This window comes from Corvus hawaiiensis, chromosome Z (assembly GCF_020740725.1).
Source record: "Corvus hawaiiensis isolate bCorHaw1 chromosome Z, bCorHaw1.pri.cur, whole genome shotgun sequence".
NCBI lineage: Eukaryota > Metazoa > Chordata > Aves > Passeriformes > Corvidae > Corvus > Corvus hawaiiensis.
The window spans coordinates 52,870,072-52,888,889 of NC_063255.1; the positions used below are offsets into that span (position 1 = coordinate 52,870,072).

Below are 18,818 nucleotides of genomic sequence, written 5' to 3' on the forward strand. Positions count from 1 at the left end.
TGTGGTCTGATTGTTTTGTTTGCATATGGTTTTGGGAAACATTATTCTTCAAAAAAGCTTTGCATCATAATTTGAGTAGTCAACTTGTGTTCTAACATACTACAGTTAATCTACCCCCTGACACTTGATCATTACTTCTGTTGCTGTACATCACAAAGGTTCACTGCTGTTCGTAATCAGCCGTGCTTAGCAAGGCAGTGTGGTTACTGGCTCTTTGCTCAGCACGTCACTAATGCAGGCAGTCATAATCATAAATCTCTTCATGTTGGAGCAGAATTCAACTGCAGATGCCAGAAATTATTTGGGATCTACTGCATCCTTTCACATTAATTCTGCAATTACAAAGTTATGGGGGGAACTGGAAAGGTGCCTTCAATTAGTGTTGTCCAATTATGAGTTTTGAACTTCAAATAAGCAGTAACTAATTGTGTGATATGAGGTACTTTATATTGCATGGCTTAGGTTTAAAGAATAGGTATGGTAGGCATCATTGTTCTGTGTGGACACCTTCCAAAATTACTCCTAAGTCAGTTGCTGTATATTCAGAAAATTTCAAGACTATTTATACAGGAGTTGGATTAAGAAAAGCTTTTGTCTAGAAGTGGGTAAGTGCTCTGTCAGTGATGTGTTGCTGTTATGGTCAAGTAGTTGTCTGGGGCTTTTTCAGGTGCATGGCACCCATGATTTAAAGTAACTTAAGTTGTGGTCTGAAGTGCTTTTCTGCTGAAAGCTGATAATCCTACCAAAAAAAAAAGACAAAGTGAATAAATGAGTCAGTGGATCAAGTGACATGCATCATGATGATGAAGGCTTTTATCAAGGAGGAGGTAGAAATGTGCTCTAGACCACCACAAATTTAAACAATTCCCGGACTGCCAGGCTACCAGAGGGCACAAGTACAGCAGTGATACCATAACCACCCCCTTCAGGGGCGAGAGGAAACCAAGAGTTTAACACAGGCCCTAAATGAGATGGATGCAAAGTCTTTCTCTCACATTCTTCCCCTTGACTTGCAGAATCAAGTTCCAGAAAAGCAAGGTTATGCTCTGTGCGTACTGAGGGTGCTACCAATTTAGATCAAGTTAAGTGTTGCGAGACATGTGGGGAAGTGGTGAGTCAGCTTAGCTTAGTAAAAACTCTGACAGTGGTAGCTCTCAAAAGGTTCATTATTTGTATTAAAAAGTCCATGTTGCACTCCACAGGGCAAGATGTTATGTAAACTTAAGGTGGTTACTTCACAACACTTCTAAGCAGATTGATTTGGCTCACTCATACCTTCTCCCCCACCTGCTGACAGGAACCAACATACATGTCCAAGTGGCCTGCCAGCATCTGTTGTGTGCAACACACTTTTAAGCAAGTGGATGGCCTTGTGTGTCCATGTTTTATGTTTCTTATTACAGGCTGTTTTGCTGGTGAACTAACAGGAAAGGGAGTGACATGAGTTATGCTGTAGTTTTGTTGCCAGCCTCCTGTGTTCAGGATGGAAAGTCCTCAAGTGAGTCATCTGAACTGTGGTTTTACCAGAGTGCAGAAACTAATCCTGAGAGGAATACCATGTTCCTTAATTTCACTGCTGATCATTGTGTGTTTGGGTATCAGTAGAGGCCATTGAACAGAACTTCTCCTTTTTGTGATCTGAGTCTCACTGTGAGATACTGTCCAGCTCAGAATATAGCACATGAGAGGCAATACAGCAGGATGCCATCCCTTCAATAGCCTGCACTGTTCAGGTGCACATTCCATAGCTGAATGTATTTTTTGGTGTGTTTCCCCCAGAAGGATGCAGTGACCTCCTGCAGACAGTATGTAACAGCATATGGTCCTTTAGCAGCTGCACCTTTGAGAGGCCTCTGCTTGATGGGGTATTCCTGGCTTAAGGATGAACCTTTATGTTAGGGATGGTATCTATATCCCTATAGGGATAGGACATTCTGTCCTAAATTTATGTACAGGGATTTTCCTAGCACCAAGGACAGCAGATTTGTTCAGACCTTACTGTAAATGAATACAAATTACCAGAAAGAAAGTATATGAAGAACCAAAGGGAAGCATTTTCTTCCTGGAAGAAATCAAACATGAGGAAAAAGGGGTTGAGAAGGTTAACATTGATATGAGTCAAGCTTTTTTGGCACAGCACTGTTTTTTGCTCTCGTGTTTGGAGAACACAATACCACTAGGTGTCAAGAAAGTAACTCAACAGGGACAGAAAGAGGGGGTAAAAGAGGCAGAAGAGAGGGGAAAGAAGGAGGAGGAGTTAGGGAGTAAGAAATGATAAAAAGAAGGGAGAGGACAGATGGGACAAAGCAGAGAAAGGAGCCCATTTCTGGGTTCTGTGCTGGGTTTATGAGGCTTGAGGAGTGTCCAGCTTGCTCCCTATGGACAAGAGGTGCTCCCTCTCCTGGGATGCTGGTAGCTTCTGGTGGCTGCTGCCCCCAGTACAGGTTCACTGCACAATCTACAAATAGCAGCTGAAAATCACACCAGAATCAACTCTTCTTGATGCATATTGGCACACATGTAGTGAGGAATTCAGTGAAAATTGCCCTGGGGGAACTTAGAAGAAAGATGTGTCAAATGGTGGGCGAAAGATGGAAGAACAGGTGGCTGCTACGGGGAGGGAATGTGAAGGATAGAGGATGGTAACAACCAGGAGGTGCTGTCACCTATGAAATACTCTGCCTCGCCTAAAACGAGCTGTTAATCCAGTGATACAAATCCCCAGTGACTGCATTTCTGTGTCAGGGACTGTCCCGAGCTACTGACATAAGGTAGTCAGCTGCCCACCAATTCTGCATGTCCCTTTCACTCACAGAGATGCCTAAGACATTTAAGAGCTCACTTATTACCACACCACACTTGCTCTTCTCTGGATCAAAAGCCCCCAGAATCCAAAAATTCACGGAGCAGAAAATGAGTCCATATTTCATGACTTGCACAAATCCCTAGGCCAAACCCCTAGTGACTACACCTCATTAGGTGAAATTGTGCAGCAAATGGAATTTTCACGCTCTTGCAACTCTCACCTTAGAAAGAAATTGCTTGAATTTCAAAATGCAATTAAGATCTTCAAAAAAACATTGGAAAATAATGCTTTCAGGCAAAATATATGGCATTTGTCAGTCTAAATACTGCAGTTTAATTTCAGTTATAGACTGTCAGGATCTACAATACATTAGAACAGAGCACATGACAGGATGTCTAAAACATTTCTTTCCTCCAAGTTACTATACTTTCCTGCAAGAATACTCAAAACTTCCCCTTACTTATACCCCAAAACCCCAAGAGGTGAAAGTTGGGCCTCCTGCAGCCAAGAGTCCTGCACCCAGTGCAGTTAACAGCAGAGGAAAATGCTTGTGGGTCTCCTGGGAATCTGTATTACTCTGTAGGATTGGGCTCAGGACATCTGTTTCCTTTCCATAATATTTTCTCATGACTTTGTGTGGAAGCAGGACTGCTATAAACTAGGATTGCTTCTGAGCACTTCACTGGAAGCAGTGATTTTACTGATGCACTTTTTTGGAAGTACACTGAATGCACAGCAATAAAGATACAGGATGAATGGCACATGTCTGAAAGTGTAAATTAATGTGCTCCATGAATGCCAAGACAGAAACGTTGCTGCCTACCTTCAGCTCATCTCTATAGGACTGAACTTTCTCACCATAAATCCTGACACTAGCGCATGATAAAAGAATCCAATTAAGTACAAAAGTTAAATAGAAATATTGAACTTCTGGCAGTCATAGAGGTAAAGCTCTATACAGGGAAGGATGACTGATTTAGAGCAGGGAGCGCTAACAGGCTCATTGGTAACACATCATCTTTACAAATGCATAAAGAAAACCACTGCCCATGGGTGATAGCAACCAGGTTCTGCATTGGAAGGTATTCAGAAATGACAGTCTTGGAGTGTCTTGCTGTAATATGAGAATTTCAATGTCTGAAGTCACTGCAGAAACTACATCTCTGCCTTTCATTTCCACTTACTCGCAGACCAAACACTGCATTGTAGTAAGGAGATCCCTGCTTGGTGAATACAAACTGTCACTTGACACTCTCGCTGCCTTTGGATGTTTGGATAGGGAAGGCTCTGATGGGCTTTTTCATATTCAAAAAGTGGTAATGACAAACTCCTTCATCTTTGTCATACCTGTGGTGCATACTGATACAGCCCAAATTCCCAATAAGCTTAGACCAAAAGCCGTTCTGAAGTCATAACAAAAGCCCCAGGAGAGTGGGGCTAGCCTGGAACTTAGGACACCTGGGTATGCCTTCTCCTCTTGAGGCCCTAATCCCTCCTCAGGAGATCTATGCATTTCATGGCACACAGAACCATCCACTTCCATTGAACTCCTAGGAATATGGCAAGATAAAAACAGGGATCATTTGGATCACTAAATTGTATCTCCTTCAGATGCATCAACCATGAAATGAGCATTTATGCAGGAAGGGCTCAAAGAACATCCTCCAGCCACTACAGCCTTCAGCACTTAATAGCAAGTAAATGGCCTGTCATTAAAATACAAGCTCACAAGTCTCAGTGGAGATTCCCCAAACAGTAGTCCACAGGAAAACCTTTAGTAAATCTGAAACAAAGGTTGGTGATGGAAAAGAAAGTGGAAAGAATGAAATTCTGAAAGACCCAGAGCCGTCACACCCCCAGGCTTGCTCACTCAGGTCACTCTGCTGGAAATAGCAGACCCTACACAGCTCTGCACAACCAATTCACAACTCCATGCTTTCAAACTTTTTGTGGTTATCCTTCAGAGCCCTTCACAATCTTTGAATCACCCAGATGTGGACACCCAGATGGTGGTACAAGATGGTCAGAAGAAACAGGTGCTTTTGAATGGGTATTTCCTCTCCACATGACAAAGATTAGCTCCTTTTACATGAGTTTGGAGCAAGAAAGGTTCTTTTTTCCCCATTCTGCAGACTAGGCAGTGGATCAGAGGAGGGAAAATCCTTCTGTCTCAAGTTCGTCATTGAGCTTGTGGAAGTAACTCCAAGGTAGTACCAGAGTCGGGCTATGGAGCAAGACTGTTTCAACTCCATCTCAGCTTCCAGATTCCAGGACAGCACAGCAACCCTCCTACACACTCTCAGACTCATTTTTGTTCATGCTTTCAGCCCACCCAGGACTGCATGGCTGGTATGGATTAAATCACTAGGAAGTGGGAGTGAAGGTTCATGGAGGCTACGGAAGAGGGAGAAGGGAGGTGCAGCAGTTTGCTTCCCAGCACCTTGCCAGTGCCTGCAGGAATGTAAAGCATTTTGGAGGTCGTGGTGATTGATGATGGTTCAAAACTGTTGCACAGTGTCTAGCTCTAGCCTTGAGCCATAGTTGTAAAGGTTGAAACACCATCTAAAGGACAGAAGACAGCACTGGACAACCTGTCTGAGGACAGTGGTGCATCCCAGGGATGCCTTGAGGCAGAGCAGGTGGCTGCTCATTAATTCCAGCTCCTCAAAAAACCCATTTATTTTCGGTACATTTACCTTCCAATTTGGCTGATTTGGCTGATTTGGCTGTCAGGATTTTTCTTCACATCTTCATTGCCAAAAACTGCTTTCAGGTGTGAAAGAAACACCCAGTCTTTGGTCTCTAGCGTTATTAATGCAGGATAGCAAGTGGATGTAAGGAGCGATCTACTTATTTTTCTGCCAACATTGAGAAACTTGCAAGAACAAAAGCTGTTGCTTGATGGCTCATGAAACAAGGTGTTTGAGATAAAACAGCGTGATAGCAAACTCCTGAAGCTGAATAGCTGGGTACTCTGGGCACATCTTTACACTTTCTATATCAAGGAATAATACTTCCCGTGCTCCACCAGGCACTCTGAGTAAAGACAGGATTCCACAGTTTTTATGTAGCTCTGACTTTGAGTTCTATGTGTGTTCCCTTGCCATTTTCCCTCAGAACAAGTGTATACACTGAAGTTGGCTTGGGTGTTTCCGAACTACAGTGCCCTCACTGTAGTTTTGCCTGCCCTGTGACTGGGCTGTAAGACTTCTGTAAGATTATTGCTGTGCATTTAGAACCCAAATGAAGGAAGATGTGTTTCCACATCAGTAGCCTGAAGAGGAGGCCTTTAACATCATTCTAGAGAGCAGAGAAGGACAAGGGAACAGGTCAGTCTGGCAGTTTTGTGTAGGGCTAGGCAGATGGAGAACATGAGTATAGGCAATGTTGAGGTTGCAAGGTCAGATCTTTCCCAGACCTAGGCAAAGGACAGAAACTGAGCAGCACTGCTAACCACAAACAGGGTGAGTGCTGTGGCACCAGGAAAGGTGCAGAGCTGAAGAGACAGGACAATAGAAATTATATTAGCTGAATTAGCAGAACTACAGAAGTTCAACCAACACAAGCTTTCCCCAGATGCCTCACTCAGGCACTCAAAAAGGCAGAAATCCCCTAAAGGTTGGTATTGCAGGAGTTGGGATTGCTTCACAAGGGATAGTTTCCTACTGGTGGCCGTGGCACAAGAATCCGCTGCTTGTGCAGAGAGGGTATTTGTTTACTCAGAGAGCTCTCCACCTTGCAGCAGCTGAGAGTAATGCAGAGAACTTTGGGAGAGTTGTAGGGCAGTAGCAGTATTCTGAAACTTATGCTCTCCTGAGGCTGCCTGAGTTTCCTGCACAAGAGAGCAAGGATTGCAGTACACCTTGGAGGAGCAAAGAGCATAAAGAACAGCAAGGAGCAACTGATGCTGTCAGAAAACTCTGTTGCTAGACCTGGGTGCCTGTGCTTGGGAAATTAGATGACAGCCAGCTGCTGGGCACAAAGGCAGCAGGCTTTGTGTAACATCTGGATGAGAGGCTCCAGGGTCACAGATTGGTATTTTGGTCCATCTTTGTTCCATTGATGCAGGTAAATGGAAGGGGCCAGGTTTTGGCCATCAGACAGGTGGCTAAGGACGAGGACCTTGAATTCTAGGAAACACTGTCAATTCCATGTATGAAGCCAGGAATATACAGAAATCCAGAGTCTTAGTGCCCAAATGAGATGCAGAGAGCAAGGACTTAGATCCATGGAGCACTGGGAAGCCTTCAGGGACAAGAGGAGTCTGAACAAGAGGAGAAGGCTGCACTTTGATCTTAATGAAGTGAGACTTCCGGCCCTAAAAATTCAAAAGCTCCCAGAGGAATATTTAAAGTAGAAGCTGGGGGAAAAGAGGAGCATGCAGAGCAGACTGATGTGATGTTAAAAAGTAACAGGATAAAAGGATATAGCTAGGGTTTGATGCCCCTTGGGAAATACCAGAAGGGAAATGAAAATAAAAATTGCAATAAGGACAGTAAGTTAGACTGCTAATGCCAGTTCATTTTTACATGCAAAATTAAATGTTGGTGTCAGGGCAAAACTTACAGGTGCTGGCACATCCATACATGGAGCCCAGAGAAAGAAGTTAGGGATGCTGAAATGGTCACCTTCAAAGAATAATGGCCATCTCAAGAGCTGGGATATGGAGGATCAATGGGATTCAATGTTACCTTGCTGCCAGTTTCATAGCAGGGAAGTAGTCAGTGCCCTCCCTCCCCTCTGCAAAGCTCTGGCCAATGCCCGCCTACCTCCCCACGTGCCAGCAGAATACTCCTCATGTCCACTGAGTGCTCTTCTGCTCCTACAGGAATGCTGCCCGGGAGAAGGACAGGGGCCTTCATGGCCCATTCCCACTGGTACAGCTCCTGTGATGCCAGCTGGTGCCTGTGCCAAGCAGGACACGAGCAGGTGGAGAAGGGGTGACTGCCAGTGGCTCCAGTGCCCACAGTTCCAGTGAGCCCCTCCTTCTCTGAGCAGGGATGGGGGCTTCCTGTGATGCTGGGTCATAGCCAGTGCCCCCCGTGTGCAGCTCTGCCCAGTATTAACTGGCCCCGAGGCAGCACTCCCCATGCCCAGGAGGCCCAGAGGGCTGTCTCTGTCCCTGGTGGTCACTGGGCACAGCTGAAGCCAGATGGAATGTTGGTGGGATGAAGTTACTGAAATGCTTCAAAAACCTTCCATGCACCCACCTTCAGTGTGTCAATGGACAAAAGTGGGAAATTAAAATCTGCACATAAAAGAGTGTGGCCAGCAGGACCAGGCAGGGATTGTCCCTCTGTGCTCAGCACTGGTGAGGCCACACCTTGAGTCCTGTGTCCAGCTGTGGGCCTGTTACCAAAAATCAGTAAGAATAAAAACTCCTTAACACTAATGTAGACTTAAGAAGCAGGCATTCTTTATTCAGGTGGATGCATGAGGGGATATCTCCTCCAAAATCTCATTCATGCTGAGCACAGAGAAAGCTCCAGTTTATATACTATATTTTACATACATATTGATAGGTTTTCCTAGGAGAAACATAGGTATGATACTCTTCTCTCTGAAGCCATTAACATATGTTCCCTCCCCTCTGTGCATGTGTTCTTCTGTCCTGGGGGTCTCTTTGGTGATCCCTGGTGATTGGGGACCCCAAAGTCATACCTGATTGCCTGGTGAACTGGTAAAAGTTGGCACAACTGCACTGGTTGCTTTCCAATTCTTCCTACAGAGTGGAATTGTGCATTGTGCAGTTTCATAGGTCAATGGTTTTTGAAGAATAAGCATTGTATTAACCCACCAGGTGCAAACAACTCTTCATCTGGCAACAGGCCCCTCACTGCAAGGACATTGAGGAGTGAGTCCAGAGAAAGGCAACAAAGCTGATGAAAGGTTTAAGCTCAGGTCACACTTAGCTCAGGTCCTACGGGGAGCTAAGTGAGCAGGCTGTAGCCGGCCAGGGGTTGGTCTCTTTCTCCCAGGTAGCAAGTGACAGGATGAGAGGGCACAGCCTCAAGCTGTGCCACGGGAGGTTTAGGTTGGACATTAGAAGGAATTTCTTCACAGAAAGGCTGCCCACCGAGGTGGTAAAGTCAGTGTCCCTGGAGGTGTGTAAGGAAACATTGAATGTGGCACTCAGTGCTGTTTTGGTTGACATGGTGGGGTTCGTTCACAGGGTGGCCTCGGTGATCTCAGGGATGTTTTCCAACCTGACGGCCTCCGTGATTCTGTAACAGCGGAGCCATTACAGCGCACACTACACAGCCCGCAGTCCTGGCGCGGGGGCACATCGGTACCGGCAGCAGCCCCAGCGGCGCTGCCCGGCTGGGCCGGCAGGACGAGACGGAAGCGGGCAACAGGGGCTCCTTTCACGTCTTGTCTCTACCGGGAACCACCACGCAGACCAGCCCCCGGCACACGCCTGCGCCGCGAGCGGAGCGCGGCAGACGGGGCGGGGCGGGGCGCGGATCGCCCGGCGCGGCCTCCGGCCCGGCCCTCCCCGCGTGTGGGCGGTGGCGGCGGCGATTGGCCAGGTCCGGTTCCGACATGGCGGCCAGCGCGGTGTCCAACCCGTCCCAGCTCCTGCCGCTCGGTAACGATGCGGAGCTGGGGGCACCCCGCCGGGGCCCACCCGGGATCCCTCTCCGGGCCGGCAGCGGCGGCTGCGGGCCCTGTGCCGGCGCCTGGCGGGAAGCGTGAGGGCGCGAGCGGCTCGCGTCAGGCGGCGGGGCCCGCGCGCGGCCCAGGGGAATATCGGGGGTCTGGGGCGGGAAGAAAAGGGGGGGTGGAGTAGGGGATAGGGTGTGGGGGTGTTGGGGTCTGGGGGTGCGGCTGAGGTGGGGTGTGGGGGTGTGGGAGAGTGAGGGAGGCCGGTGGGGGTGGGTGTAACGAGGTCGGGAGGAGGGTGGTTTGTGTGGGAGAATGGAGGGGGAGGGTGTAAGGGTGTATGGGGTGAGTCTCTGTTTCTGTAAAAGGCACGAGAGACTTGTTTTGTAGAACGTATTCTTTTCTGTGTATCTGCAGAACTTGTGGACAAGTGCATAGGCTCACGCATTCACATTGTGATGAAGAGCGACAAAGAAATTGTTGGGACACTTCTAGGATTTGATGATTTCGTCAGTATCCTTTGATGGAACTTTAAGGCTGTATGCTTTATGCTTTGGCCTAATTAATTTATAGCTCTTGAGAGTTTTGAGTTCACTGAATAGAACCTTTTTATATGGATCAGTTGTATTATTCTGATATTTTCAATTTTCAGGTAAAATCACATTTTGGTATAAAATGAAAATAGCATTAAATGCTTTTGTTTTAAAATTCTGGGTGTTCTTTTCCTTGAGACTGGATTTTCAGATATGGTGTTGGAAGATGTTACAGAATTGTAAGTATTTTTTCTGCCTCTTGTTGCTATTTAGTGTTTGCTTCACTGAGGCAAAAGACTGTGTAAGATCTGCTAGCAAAGTGTTTTTATATTTTTGGAATACTTGCCAGCCGACTAGTTTAACTTTGGACTTAAAACTGTTCAGAAAGTGATCTGTTCAGGACAGCCATGTCATAGAGTAGCTATTGCATGATTTATGCTTGTGTGGGGATCCTATGTGTCTTAATTTTGCATGGCTTGTGTGGCGAACTTTCCAGTAGTTCATTTGATTTTACACTTCCTTAAGTCCTAGGCAAAGATTCAACAAGGTAGCAGTCTTAAGGATAAATATTTTTATTTTGTCATGCCACGTTGATATGTCATATTCAAGAAATTGCCAAGCTTTAGAGGGTGAATACACATCTCCATGTACTGAGTAGAAGAGACCTTTCTAGATGCCAGTTAGCTTTCTGTACCTAGGTGGTCCATTTATTAAGATCATGCTGCAGTGTGGCTGGTTTATTTGTTAGTTCCAACAATGGTCACCTTAATCCAGAGATTTCTGTTGGTTCTGTGGTCAAAACTGGTCCATTGTCCCTGGTTCTGTGTTCTTATTTGCTGTTTCTAATTCTTCTTCAGCGAGATCACACCTGAGGGCAGAAGAATCACAAAGCTGGACCAGATTCTGCTAAATGGGAATAACATAACAATGGTAAGTCATCAAAGGCATGTGTTGACTTTCTGTACCTGTAAATTGATCAGTGATTGTATTCACCTACTTTCAGCTGTGCTTTCTGTTACATGTGGAAGTTTCAAGTAGCATCTGGGGCATTTGTGTATATGAAGGATACTGGAAAGTTGACCTTTACTCCCTTACTCAGTATATGTTGCATTTTACAAAAGAATAATTAAAAGAGCCCGGTCCTGATTTTGTTTTGGTGAATGTTTTTCTGGTCTTCACGTGTGTGAGGGAGTCCCTGACTTTGTAAGAATCATAAAATCACCAAGGTTGAAAAACATCTCCAAGACCATCAAGTCCAACCTTCGACGAAACACCACCGTGCCAACTAAACCATAGCACTAAATGCCATATCCAGTCATTTTTTAAACAATTCCAGGGATGGTGTCTCCACCAAATGCTGTATCCAGTCATTTATTGAACAGTTCCAGGGATGGTGTCTCCACCACTTCCCTGGGCAGTCCACTCCAATGCCTGACTACCCTCTCAGTGAAGAAATGCTTCTGGATGTCCAGGCCGAACCTTCCTTGGCACAGCTTGAAGCCATTTCCTCTTGTCCTATCACTGGTTGCCTGGGAGAAGAGGCCAACCCACACTTCACAGCCTCCATTTAAGTAGTCACAGGCTAGCTCTTCAGTGGCTTTTAACCCCTGAGTGTTTACCTGTGTACAGGCCAAGCACTCCTGCTTTCCTGCATGTACAAATGTGTCTGCTTGGGTGCTTCGTTGAGTCATCTGGAGATTACAATACCACGTGGTGCCCAGAGAGCTGCACCTTTATGCATTCTGCCAAAAAGTCTGGAGGTCTGTTCGATTACACCCAATCAGTAGCACTAGGATTTTATCATGTGCTGATACGTACAGATCAGTACTGAAACAGTAATTAAAAGTTGTGATTATGCATCCTTGAGTTGAATTCTGCAACTTCTTAGACACCACAAAAGCAGACCTACAGTGGCTTTTTTGCTTGTCTGCATAGCTGGCCACAAAGCCTGGACTTCCAACACAAGGACCTTCCTAATTTTGTGGGAAGAGGAAGGCTCAAGTGGGAAGACTTGAGTTGAAGTTGGCTCTGTATAAATGAGGAATTCTCTCCATTTTGTTGTTTACCTATCTTGCACCTCTGCATTGTATGTCTGAGCAAGTGCCATCCTGTCTTAATTTCTACGGCTTTTTCTGCTTTGGTTTTTGTTCTTCATGTTGAAAGGACAGCATATGTTCTGATTCCTTGTGTGGGGTGAAATTCCTGCCATCCAGTTAAGCTGGTGGTGTGTAGCCCTTGAAGAAGAACCTGGTGAATTTTCAGCAAGACATAGATATGTTTCTGCATTAGATCCCGTGTCTCTTTTGGGGAAGTATCTTCCTGTATCAGGAAGTCTATGCTTAAGACTTTTTCTTATTTTGGTCCCAAAACTAGTGAAGCTCTTTCTCTTTAGAAGTGCTCAGCTGCTTATGAAGAAGATATCAGCAAAAGGAGTGGTTAAACTTTTGTTTTTTCCCCCCTCATGTTTTTCCTTCTGTATTTCTTTTTCTGTTGTTCAGTTCTTTGCTTCCTTCACTGTGCTGACTTACTCCCTACTGCCTTTTTGGTTTGTGCATCTCTGGCAATAACTGACTTCCTCTGTTTGGAGAGTCTAAAATTGTGGTCTACTGTGAAGTCTCTATGTCCTAAAATGTTTGTTGTAATGCAAGAGCTGTCATGTATGGGTTTGTAAAACTCAGCTGTATGGTGCTAATGCAAAAATGTCTTACTCTTTTATAGCTGGTTCCTGGAGGAGAAGGACCTGAAGTGTGAAGACATGATACTCATCTATATTTTATATAGATATGCAAAATCTAAATAGAGATCTTGGGGTAGAAGTGTGTTTTGGTGTGGATTGTCTGTTTGCTTTGCTTACACACTTGACATTTTACAAAAGACAACTCTTAAAGAAAGGTGCTGGTGGTAATGTGGACTTTGTAAGTTGAAATCATGACTTTCTTGTAAAGACACATGAACCTCTTCTGAATAAAAGGCTTTTTCTTTCTTAGTTACTGTGTTCTGTTATGTAAGTGTACAAGTTAGATAGTTTTGTAACTACTTGATGGAGTAGAAAAATGACAAATATGTTTCAGTTGCCATCAGTCTTCAGTTTTTCTACATGTGTTGCATTTGTTTCTGGCCCAAGTCTGTATAATACACAAGTCATGAGCCAGGATGTTGCTGTCCTTTGACACACTGGCAGCACTGAGCTGAATGTTCTTTTAAAGGCTTGTCACTGGAAGCCATATGGCAGAATTCTGTAGAGTTCTGAAAGCCCTTCAGACTGGGTGCATCTGTTTGATGCTCAGCAGCCTTTGGTACTGCGTCTGAGGTTCAGCTCTTGTGGACCATTTTGCTTTGCAGATGTGCTTCCTTACAGCAGAGGACCTGTAATGGCACTTGGCAAGTGAGAACAGACAGACCAGACCTAATTCATGTTCAGGGGCTAAAAATCCCAAAGGCTGGTGTTCAAACCCCACTGATGTCAGTGGTGGCTGCTTTCACCACTCAGTGATGCTATGTATACTCAAAACTGGGAGCTGCCTGTGCCTGCTTGCGTGGTTTGGAACACTCATTTTAGAGTAAACAGGAGTTTTTGGCTCCATCTGTTCTCCTGTGATACAAAAGCTTGACAGATACTGCAAGCTACTATTTTAGGACAATTTCTGTAAGGAATTGCTATTTTGTTGTGATGCCATGCTGCCAGTGCAGCTTATGCTTCCATAGTCCACCTCTCAGCTGGCTTCTGTGTGTAAATGTCTTTGGAGAGGAACCACACGTCCCTGCTGTCACTGTAGACAAGGAGGGTGCAGCATTGGCTCACATGGATGGGACGTGCTTTGCCTTCCCATCACCAGAAGAAAGAAGAGTTGAAGAAGGGGGCTCAGGAGCAAGACGCTGCAAGGAAGGTGCTGTACTGGATCTTTCTGCCTTGCTTAATCTGACAGAAAAGCTGCCTTCTGCTGGCTGGATCTGAGCTCACAAAGCAGTGAGAACCTCTTGCTGTAGCCTGTTAAAAGAGAGTGTGTGCCTTCTGGGTCATGTGTTCTGAATAAATGATCTACAGTTGCAATGTTTTGATTGTGTTGTGGCAATCTGTACCATTTACTCTCTGAACATGTTTGGTTTTTTCCTGTCTCCATTTTTTCCTCCACCTTTTTTTAATACAGATATTAAAAAAGATACGTTTTTTTTAACTTAGGTTTGATTGAAACATCATCTGTGGGTGTTTGCTTCAAACACTTTCTTTCCTAGAAATAAGAAAAGTCTTTTCACGAGAAACGAGAACACTTCAAAGATTTGTACTCGGGGCAGCACTTCTCTGTTGGGGTACTGTTGAATAAAGTTATGGTTTTGTTCCAGTGTAGGCACTTAATTTCTACTTAGTGTTTTGAAAACAGTCATGCTTCTGAGAGAAGAAGAGTAGATCTTGGTTCAAAAGCAACTTTCACTCTGACGGCACAAATCTCTTGTTCTCTCAGGATTTTGTTGCCTTGAAAAAAAACTAATTTGATACTGCCTCAGTTCCTGCTTGACCGGTTGTGTTCTGTTCCACTCACTCCAGAAGTGCTAGGACTTACCTTTTAGGAAGACATTTTAATTCCTGATTCACAGGTCTGCAGAGATGCATCTAGAGACAGTCTGTTTGTGCAAACACTGTTAGTTCTTTCTAAGATTAAACATTTTTTCACTGTCAGCTAAGAATACAAAGTATTCCAGGTGTGTCTGGCTTGCTTTTCATTCATTATTCCTCTGGCCTGTTGCCTTGGAAGTGCAGCTAATAAGCTTGTCTATTCAGTAAGTCGTGGTGGGTTTTGTTCTTCCTCCCCTAGAAATCCAAGTGCTTAATCATACTGCACTGTCTTCTTGTGGACACTGGTGTTCTCCAGAATAATATTTAGGGTGCCACCACATGTAGGTCATTTAAAATAATAACCTTAGGCTTAAAAGAGATAGAGAACTAAATGAGGCTTTAAGTTTAGAGCAAGGTAGCTGTCAGGTTAAAATAACTTTGCGGTTATGACATGCACAGTGGTGGTTCTATTCAGATTTATGTTTGTTTTACTTTCTATTTTTCTTTAGGATAGCACTGGTTGCAGTGGTCTTTAGTTCTACTACCTGGCTATCCATCTTAGTATGGAGAAAGATCCCTTCTGCCTACTATTTCAGTAGAATTGCTCATTTTGGTTTGGATGTAAATAGCCTCTGAGTAACCTCACTGAAATTATTAAAAAGACTCCTGTTAGTCCCGGATCACTGATAATTCTTAATACAGTCACTGCTTCCAAAGCATATCATTGTAATCTACCAGTCTCATCAGTAATGTGTCATTTTGCAGGTGTAACAGTATTTTGGTCAATTGAACTATAGTCAGACACAATGTAAGCAGAGAACACTAGAAGATTTATTACAGGTCCAATGAATCTGAGCTCGAGGCAGTTGATACAAGGAGTCAGCAAATATTTTCAGGAGCTTGCTTTGACATTTTCAAACTATCATAATGAACAGGAATCAAAATTCAGCTTTGTTTTGATTGGTGCTGCATTAATGCCAGGCCACACTTTTGCTTTCTGCTGAAAGAAAGGATGGATTTGAATTAATCATTTATCAACAGATTCTGCAGCTTAATGTCACTCTCATGAGGACACTACGGTTGGTTAATTAAACTGTTAGAAATAATGTCAGCTATTCAAAAACTATGCCATTTTGTTTCAGAGGTCTTTGCTTACATTTGTACAATATATTGCATAACTCTCCATTTTCTGCAAAACCTAAAATACATTTCATGGCTTTTTCTATAAGCTTTTATAAGCTCACATTCTCTTGAAGCCTTCTCCTAGAAGTTCAAAATAAGCATTACAAATGAAGTATTTGTTGCTTTAATGGGAAAACAATTACAAGAAAACACAAAAATACACCTGCTTAATCCATTATGAAGAAACACTGCAAGCAGATTGAGTATGATCTTCATATATAAATACTTAATACAGTTTGCTTGCCATTTCCTTTCCTTTTTTTATACTATATTTTATCAAAATTTTATAATACCTGTTCTATAGAAAAAATGGCAAAGTACTGTAGTTTCATTCCAATTAATGGGTTCTTAAAACCCAGAGTAACCTTTTTAAATTTAGTTCAAACCTGCAAATATTAGTAAGTCTTTGTTTGTTTGCTTGTTTGTTTGTTTTTGCTTGCTTCTTTTAATGGATCTTCATATTTTGTTTTCAGGACTGATTAAAAAGAGTGGCCCTCAGCAGCCATTAAGTGCAAAGTGATTTGGCAAGTCCTGCTGTCACCTGCATTCCCCTGGCATTCCATTTGGTGAAGAACTTGACATGGCAGCAGCCCCTGCACAGGAAGAGGAAAACACAGATTATGAGCGGTTATAAATAAGCAGTTAAAATGTTTTTCCATTCAACAAGCAGTGGTATATTGTCGTGATTTGGAATGTTACTCCCCAGTTCAGTGCTCCCACCGAGGGTCTCCAAACCGTGCGCAGTTGTTTGAACAATCTTCTGTACTGTTCAAATTTCCCAGAGGCTGGTGCATGGTAAGGAGTATGATTTACCTCCTCAATACCATAATCTCTGGCCCAGAGGTCTATGTGACTACTTTTGAAATTAATTCCATTGTCTGATTCAGCTCTTTCTAGGGTTTCATGTCAGCACAGGGCTTGCTTTTCAAGGCCCAAGATGGTGTTCGGGCAGTGGAGTGAGGCACAGGGTATGTCTCCAGCCATCCAGTGCTTGCTTCTCCCATGGTCAGCACATACTGCTTGCCTTGGTAGGTTTGTGGGAGTGCAGTGTAATCAGCCAGGCCTCCCCAAATTTATATTTTGACCATTGTTCCTCATACCACAGAGGCTTGTCTCGGTGTGATTGATTGCAGTGCATGTTTCACAGTTAAGGAAAATCTGGGAAAGAGTGTCCATGGTTAAGTCCACCCCTTGGTATGTTGCTTTTCTTCCCTGATGACCTGAGGTATCATGGGCCCATTGAGCCAGAAATAATTCACCCTTTTTTTTTCCAGTCCAAGTCTACCTGAGACACTTTAATCTTGGCAGTCTAATCCAACTGTCCATTATTGTGATATTTTTCAGTAGCCCAGCTCACAGGTGCGTGTGCATCTACATAATGTACTTTTACAGCCAACTTCTCTACCTGGGGAGTGATGTTTTGTCAACCCTCATCAGCCCTGGTGGGTTTACCTTTGTGCTGCCAACTTACCTTTTTCCATCAATCTGGCCACCCCCACAGAGCATTTGCTGCTGTTTGGTGGTCAGTGTAGAGGTAGAGCACTGGCCATGTCTCTTGTTCAGTGATATCTAAAGCCATCTGGAAGGCTTTCAGCTCTGCAACCTGACTTGATCCACCTTGTCCTGCAGTAGCTTCTGCGACTCACTGTGTCATACTTCATATAGCATCTTCACATTTTTGATTTATCCCCCTGATATGGCAGGAACTGTTAGTGATGAGGACATGATGCTGTTCTTTTTCTGGTGGCTGATTATATGGTGGGGCCTCCTTAGAACATGTTACCTTTTCCTCCTCTGATGATGATGATGACTGTCCAAAATTTTTGGCTTCCTTGATTTCCAAGATCCCTGGGCAATTGGTATTTCCTATTTGTGCTTGCTGTGTGATCAGCACAACCCACTTACTCCATGTGTCATAAGTGGCATGACGTGTGGCAGGGGCTTTCCCTTTGAACATCCAGCCCAGTGCTGGCAGTCAGGGTAGCAGGAGGAGCTGTGTCTCAGTGCCAATCACTTTGGAAGCAGCTCAAACCCCTTCATAAGCTGCCCGGATCTCTTTTCCAGGTGGCAGGTAACAGGCCTTAGATCTCTTGTAACTCTGAGTCAGGAACCCCAGTGGTCATCCTGAAGTTTCCCTGGGTACTTTTTCCAGAGACTCCAGGAGGGACCATCCTCCCCATCTGCAGTGTAGAGCACATTTTTCACACGTGCTCCTATCTTGACTGGCCCAAAGGTTACTGCATGAACAATCTCCTATTTAGTTTGTTCAAAAGCCTGTTATTGTTCAGCACCCTACTTGAAATTATTCTTCTTCCATGTCACAGGATATAGAGAGGGATTATAATCTGACCATAATCTGTAATATACATCCTCCAGAAACCTGCAGTGGCTAGGAAAACCTTTGCTTCCTTCTTGCTGTTTGGTGGGGACATAGCTGCTTGTTTGTTCACCACATCCATTGGAATGTGACAATGTCCCTCATGCCATTTTAGTTCTAAAAGCTAGATTTCCTGGGCAGATCCCTTGAGCTTGCTTTGCTTTATGTCAGGACTGGCCTTCAGCGGGACCTGGATTATCTTCCCCTTTCTCAAAAACTTTGTTTGCTGTGTTGCCCCATACAATATTATCAATGTACTACAAGTGTTCTGGGGCCTCACCCTTTCCCATTGCAGTCTGGATCAACCCATGGCAAATGGTGGGGCTGTGTTTCCACCCCTGGGGCAGTCAGTTCCAGGTGTACTGGACTCTCCTCCAGCTGAAAACAAGCTGTGGTCTGCACTCTGCTGCTGAAGGAATGGAAAAAAATGCATTTGCGATGTCAGCGGTGGTACCACTTTTCTGCCCTGGGCTCCAGTTTGTACTGAAGTTCCAGCGTGTCTGGCACAGCAGCAGTCAGTGGTGGTGTGACCTCCTTCAGACCACTGACAGTCTATTGTCAGTCTCCACTCTCCACTGGACTTACACACTGGTCATATAGGGCTGTTAAAGAGTGAGCGAATCTTGCTGACCACTCCCTGGCTCTCCAGCTCTCAAATCATCTCCTGGATGGGGGTCATGGAGTTGTGGTTGGTGCGATATTGCCAACACTGCACTGTTGTAGTAGCCATTGGTACGTGTTGTTCTTTGACCCTCAGCCATCCCA

General features: G+C 44.5%; 1 protein-coding gene across 3 annotated transcripts; it reads left to right on the plus strand.

The window, feature by feature from the left end:
• The first annotated feature begins 9,289 nt into the window (after nucleotides 1-9,289).
• LSM5 (LSM5 homolog, U6 small nuclear RNA and mRNA degradation associated) lies at nucleotides 9,290-12,928 on the plus strand. 3 transcript variants are annotated; one of them, XM_048292678.1, is made up of 5 exons: nucleotides 9,290-9,336; nucleotides 9,827-9,922; nucleotides 10,154-10,181; nucleotides 10,800-10,872; nucleotides 12,661-12,928. In XM_048292678.1, exons 2-5 carry the CDS (start codon nucleotides 9,868-9,870, stop codon nucleotides 12,691-12,693), a joined length of 189 nt encoding a protein of 62 aa, XP_048148635.1. In that variant the 5' UTR covers nucleotides 9,290-9,336; nucleotides 9,827-9,867; the 3' UTR covers nucleotides 12,694-12,928. The 3 variants fall into 3 exon arrangements, with proteins under 3 accessions (XP_048148635.1, XP_048148634.1, XP_048148633.1); XM_048292677.1 differs by having other exon boundaries at nucleotides 9,313-9,395; XM_048292676.1 differs by lacking the exon at nucleotides 9,290-9,336 and adding an exon at nucleotides 9,420-9,498.
• The last annotated feature ends 5,890 nt before the right edge of the window (nucleotides 12,929-18,818 follow it).

Coding starts and splice junctions, on each gene's coding strand:
- LSM5 (XM_048292677.1), top strand. CDS start 9,350: ATGGCGGCCAGCGCGGTGTCCAACCCGTCCCAGCTCCTGCCGCTCG. Junction 9,396..9,826: donor GTCCCAGCTCCTGCCGCTCG/GTAACGATGCGG, acceptor GTGTATCTGCAG/AACTTGTGGACAAGTGCATA. Junction 10,182..10,799: donor TTGGAAGATGTTACAGAATT/GTAAGTATTTTT, acceptor ATTCTTCTTCAG/CGAGATCACACCTGAGGGCA.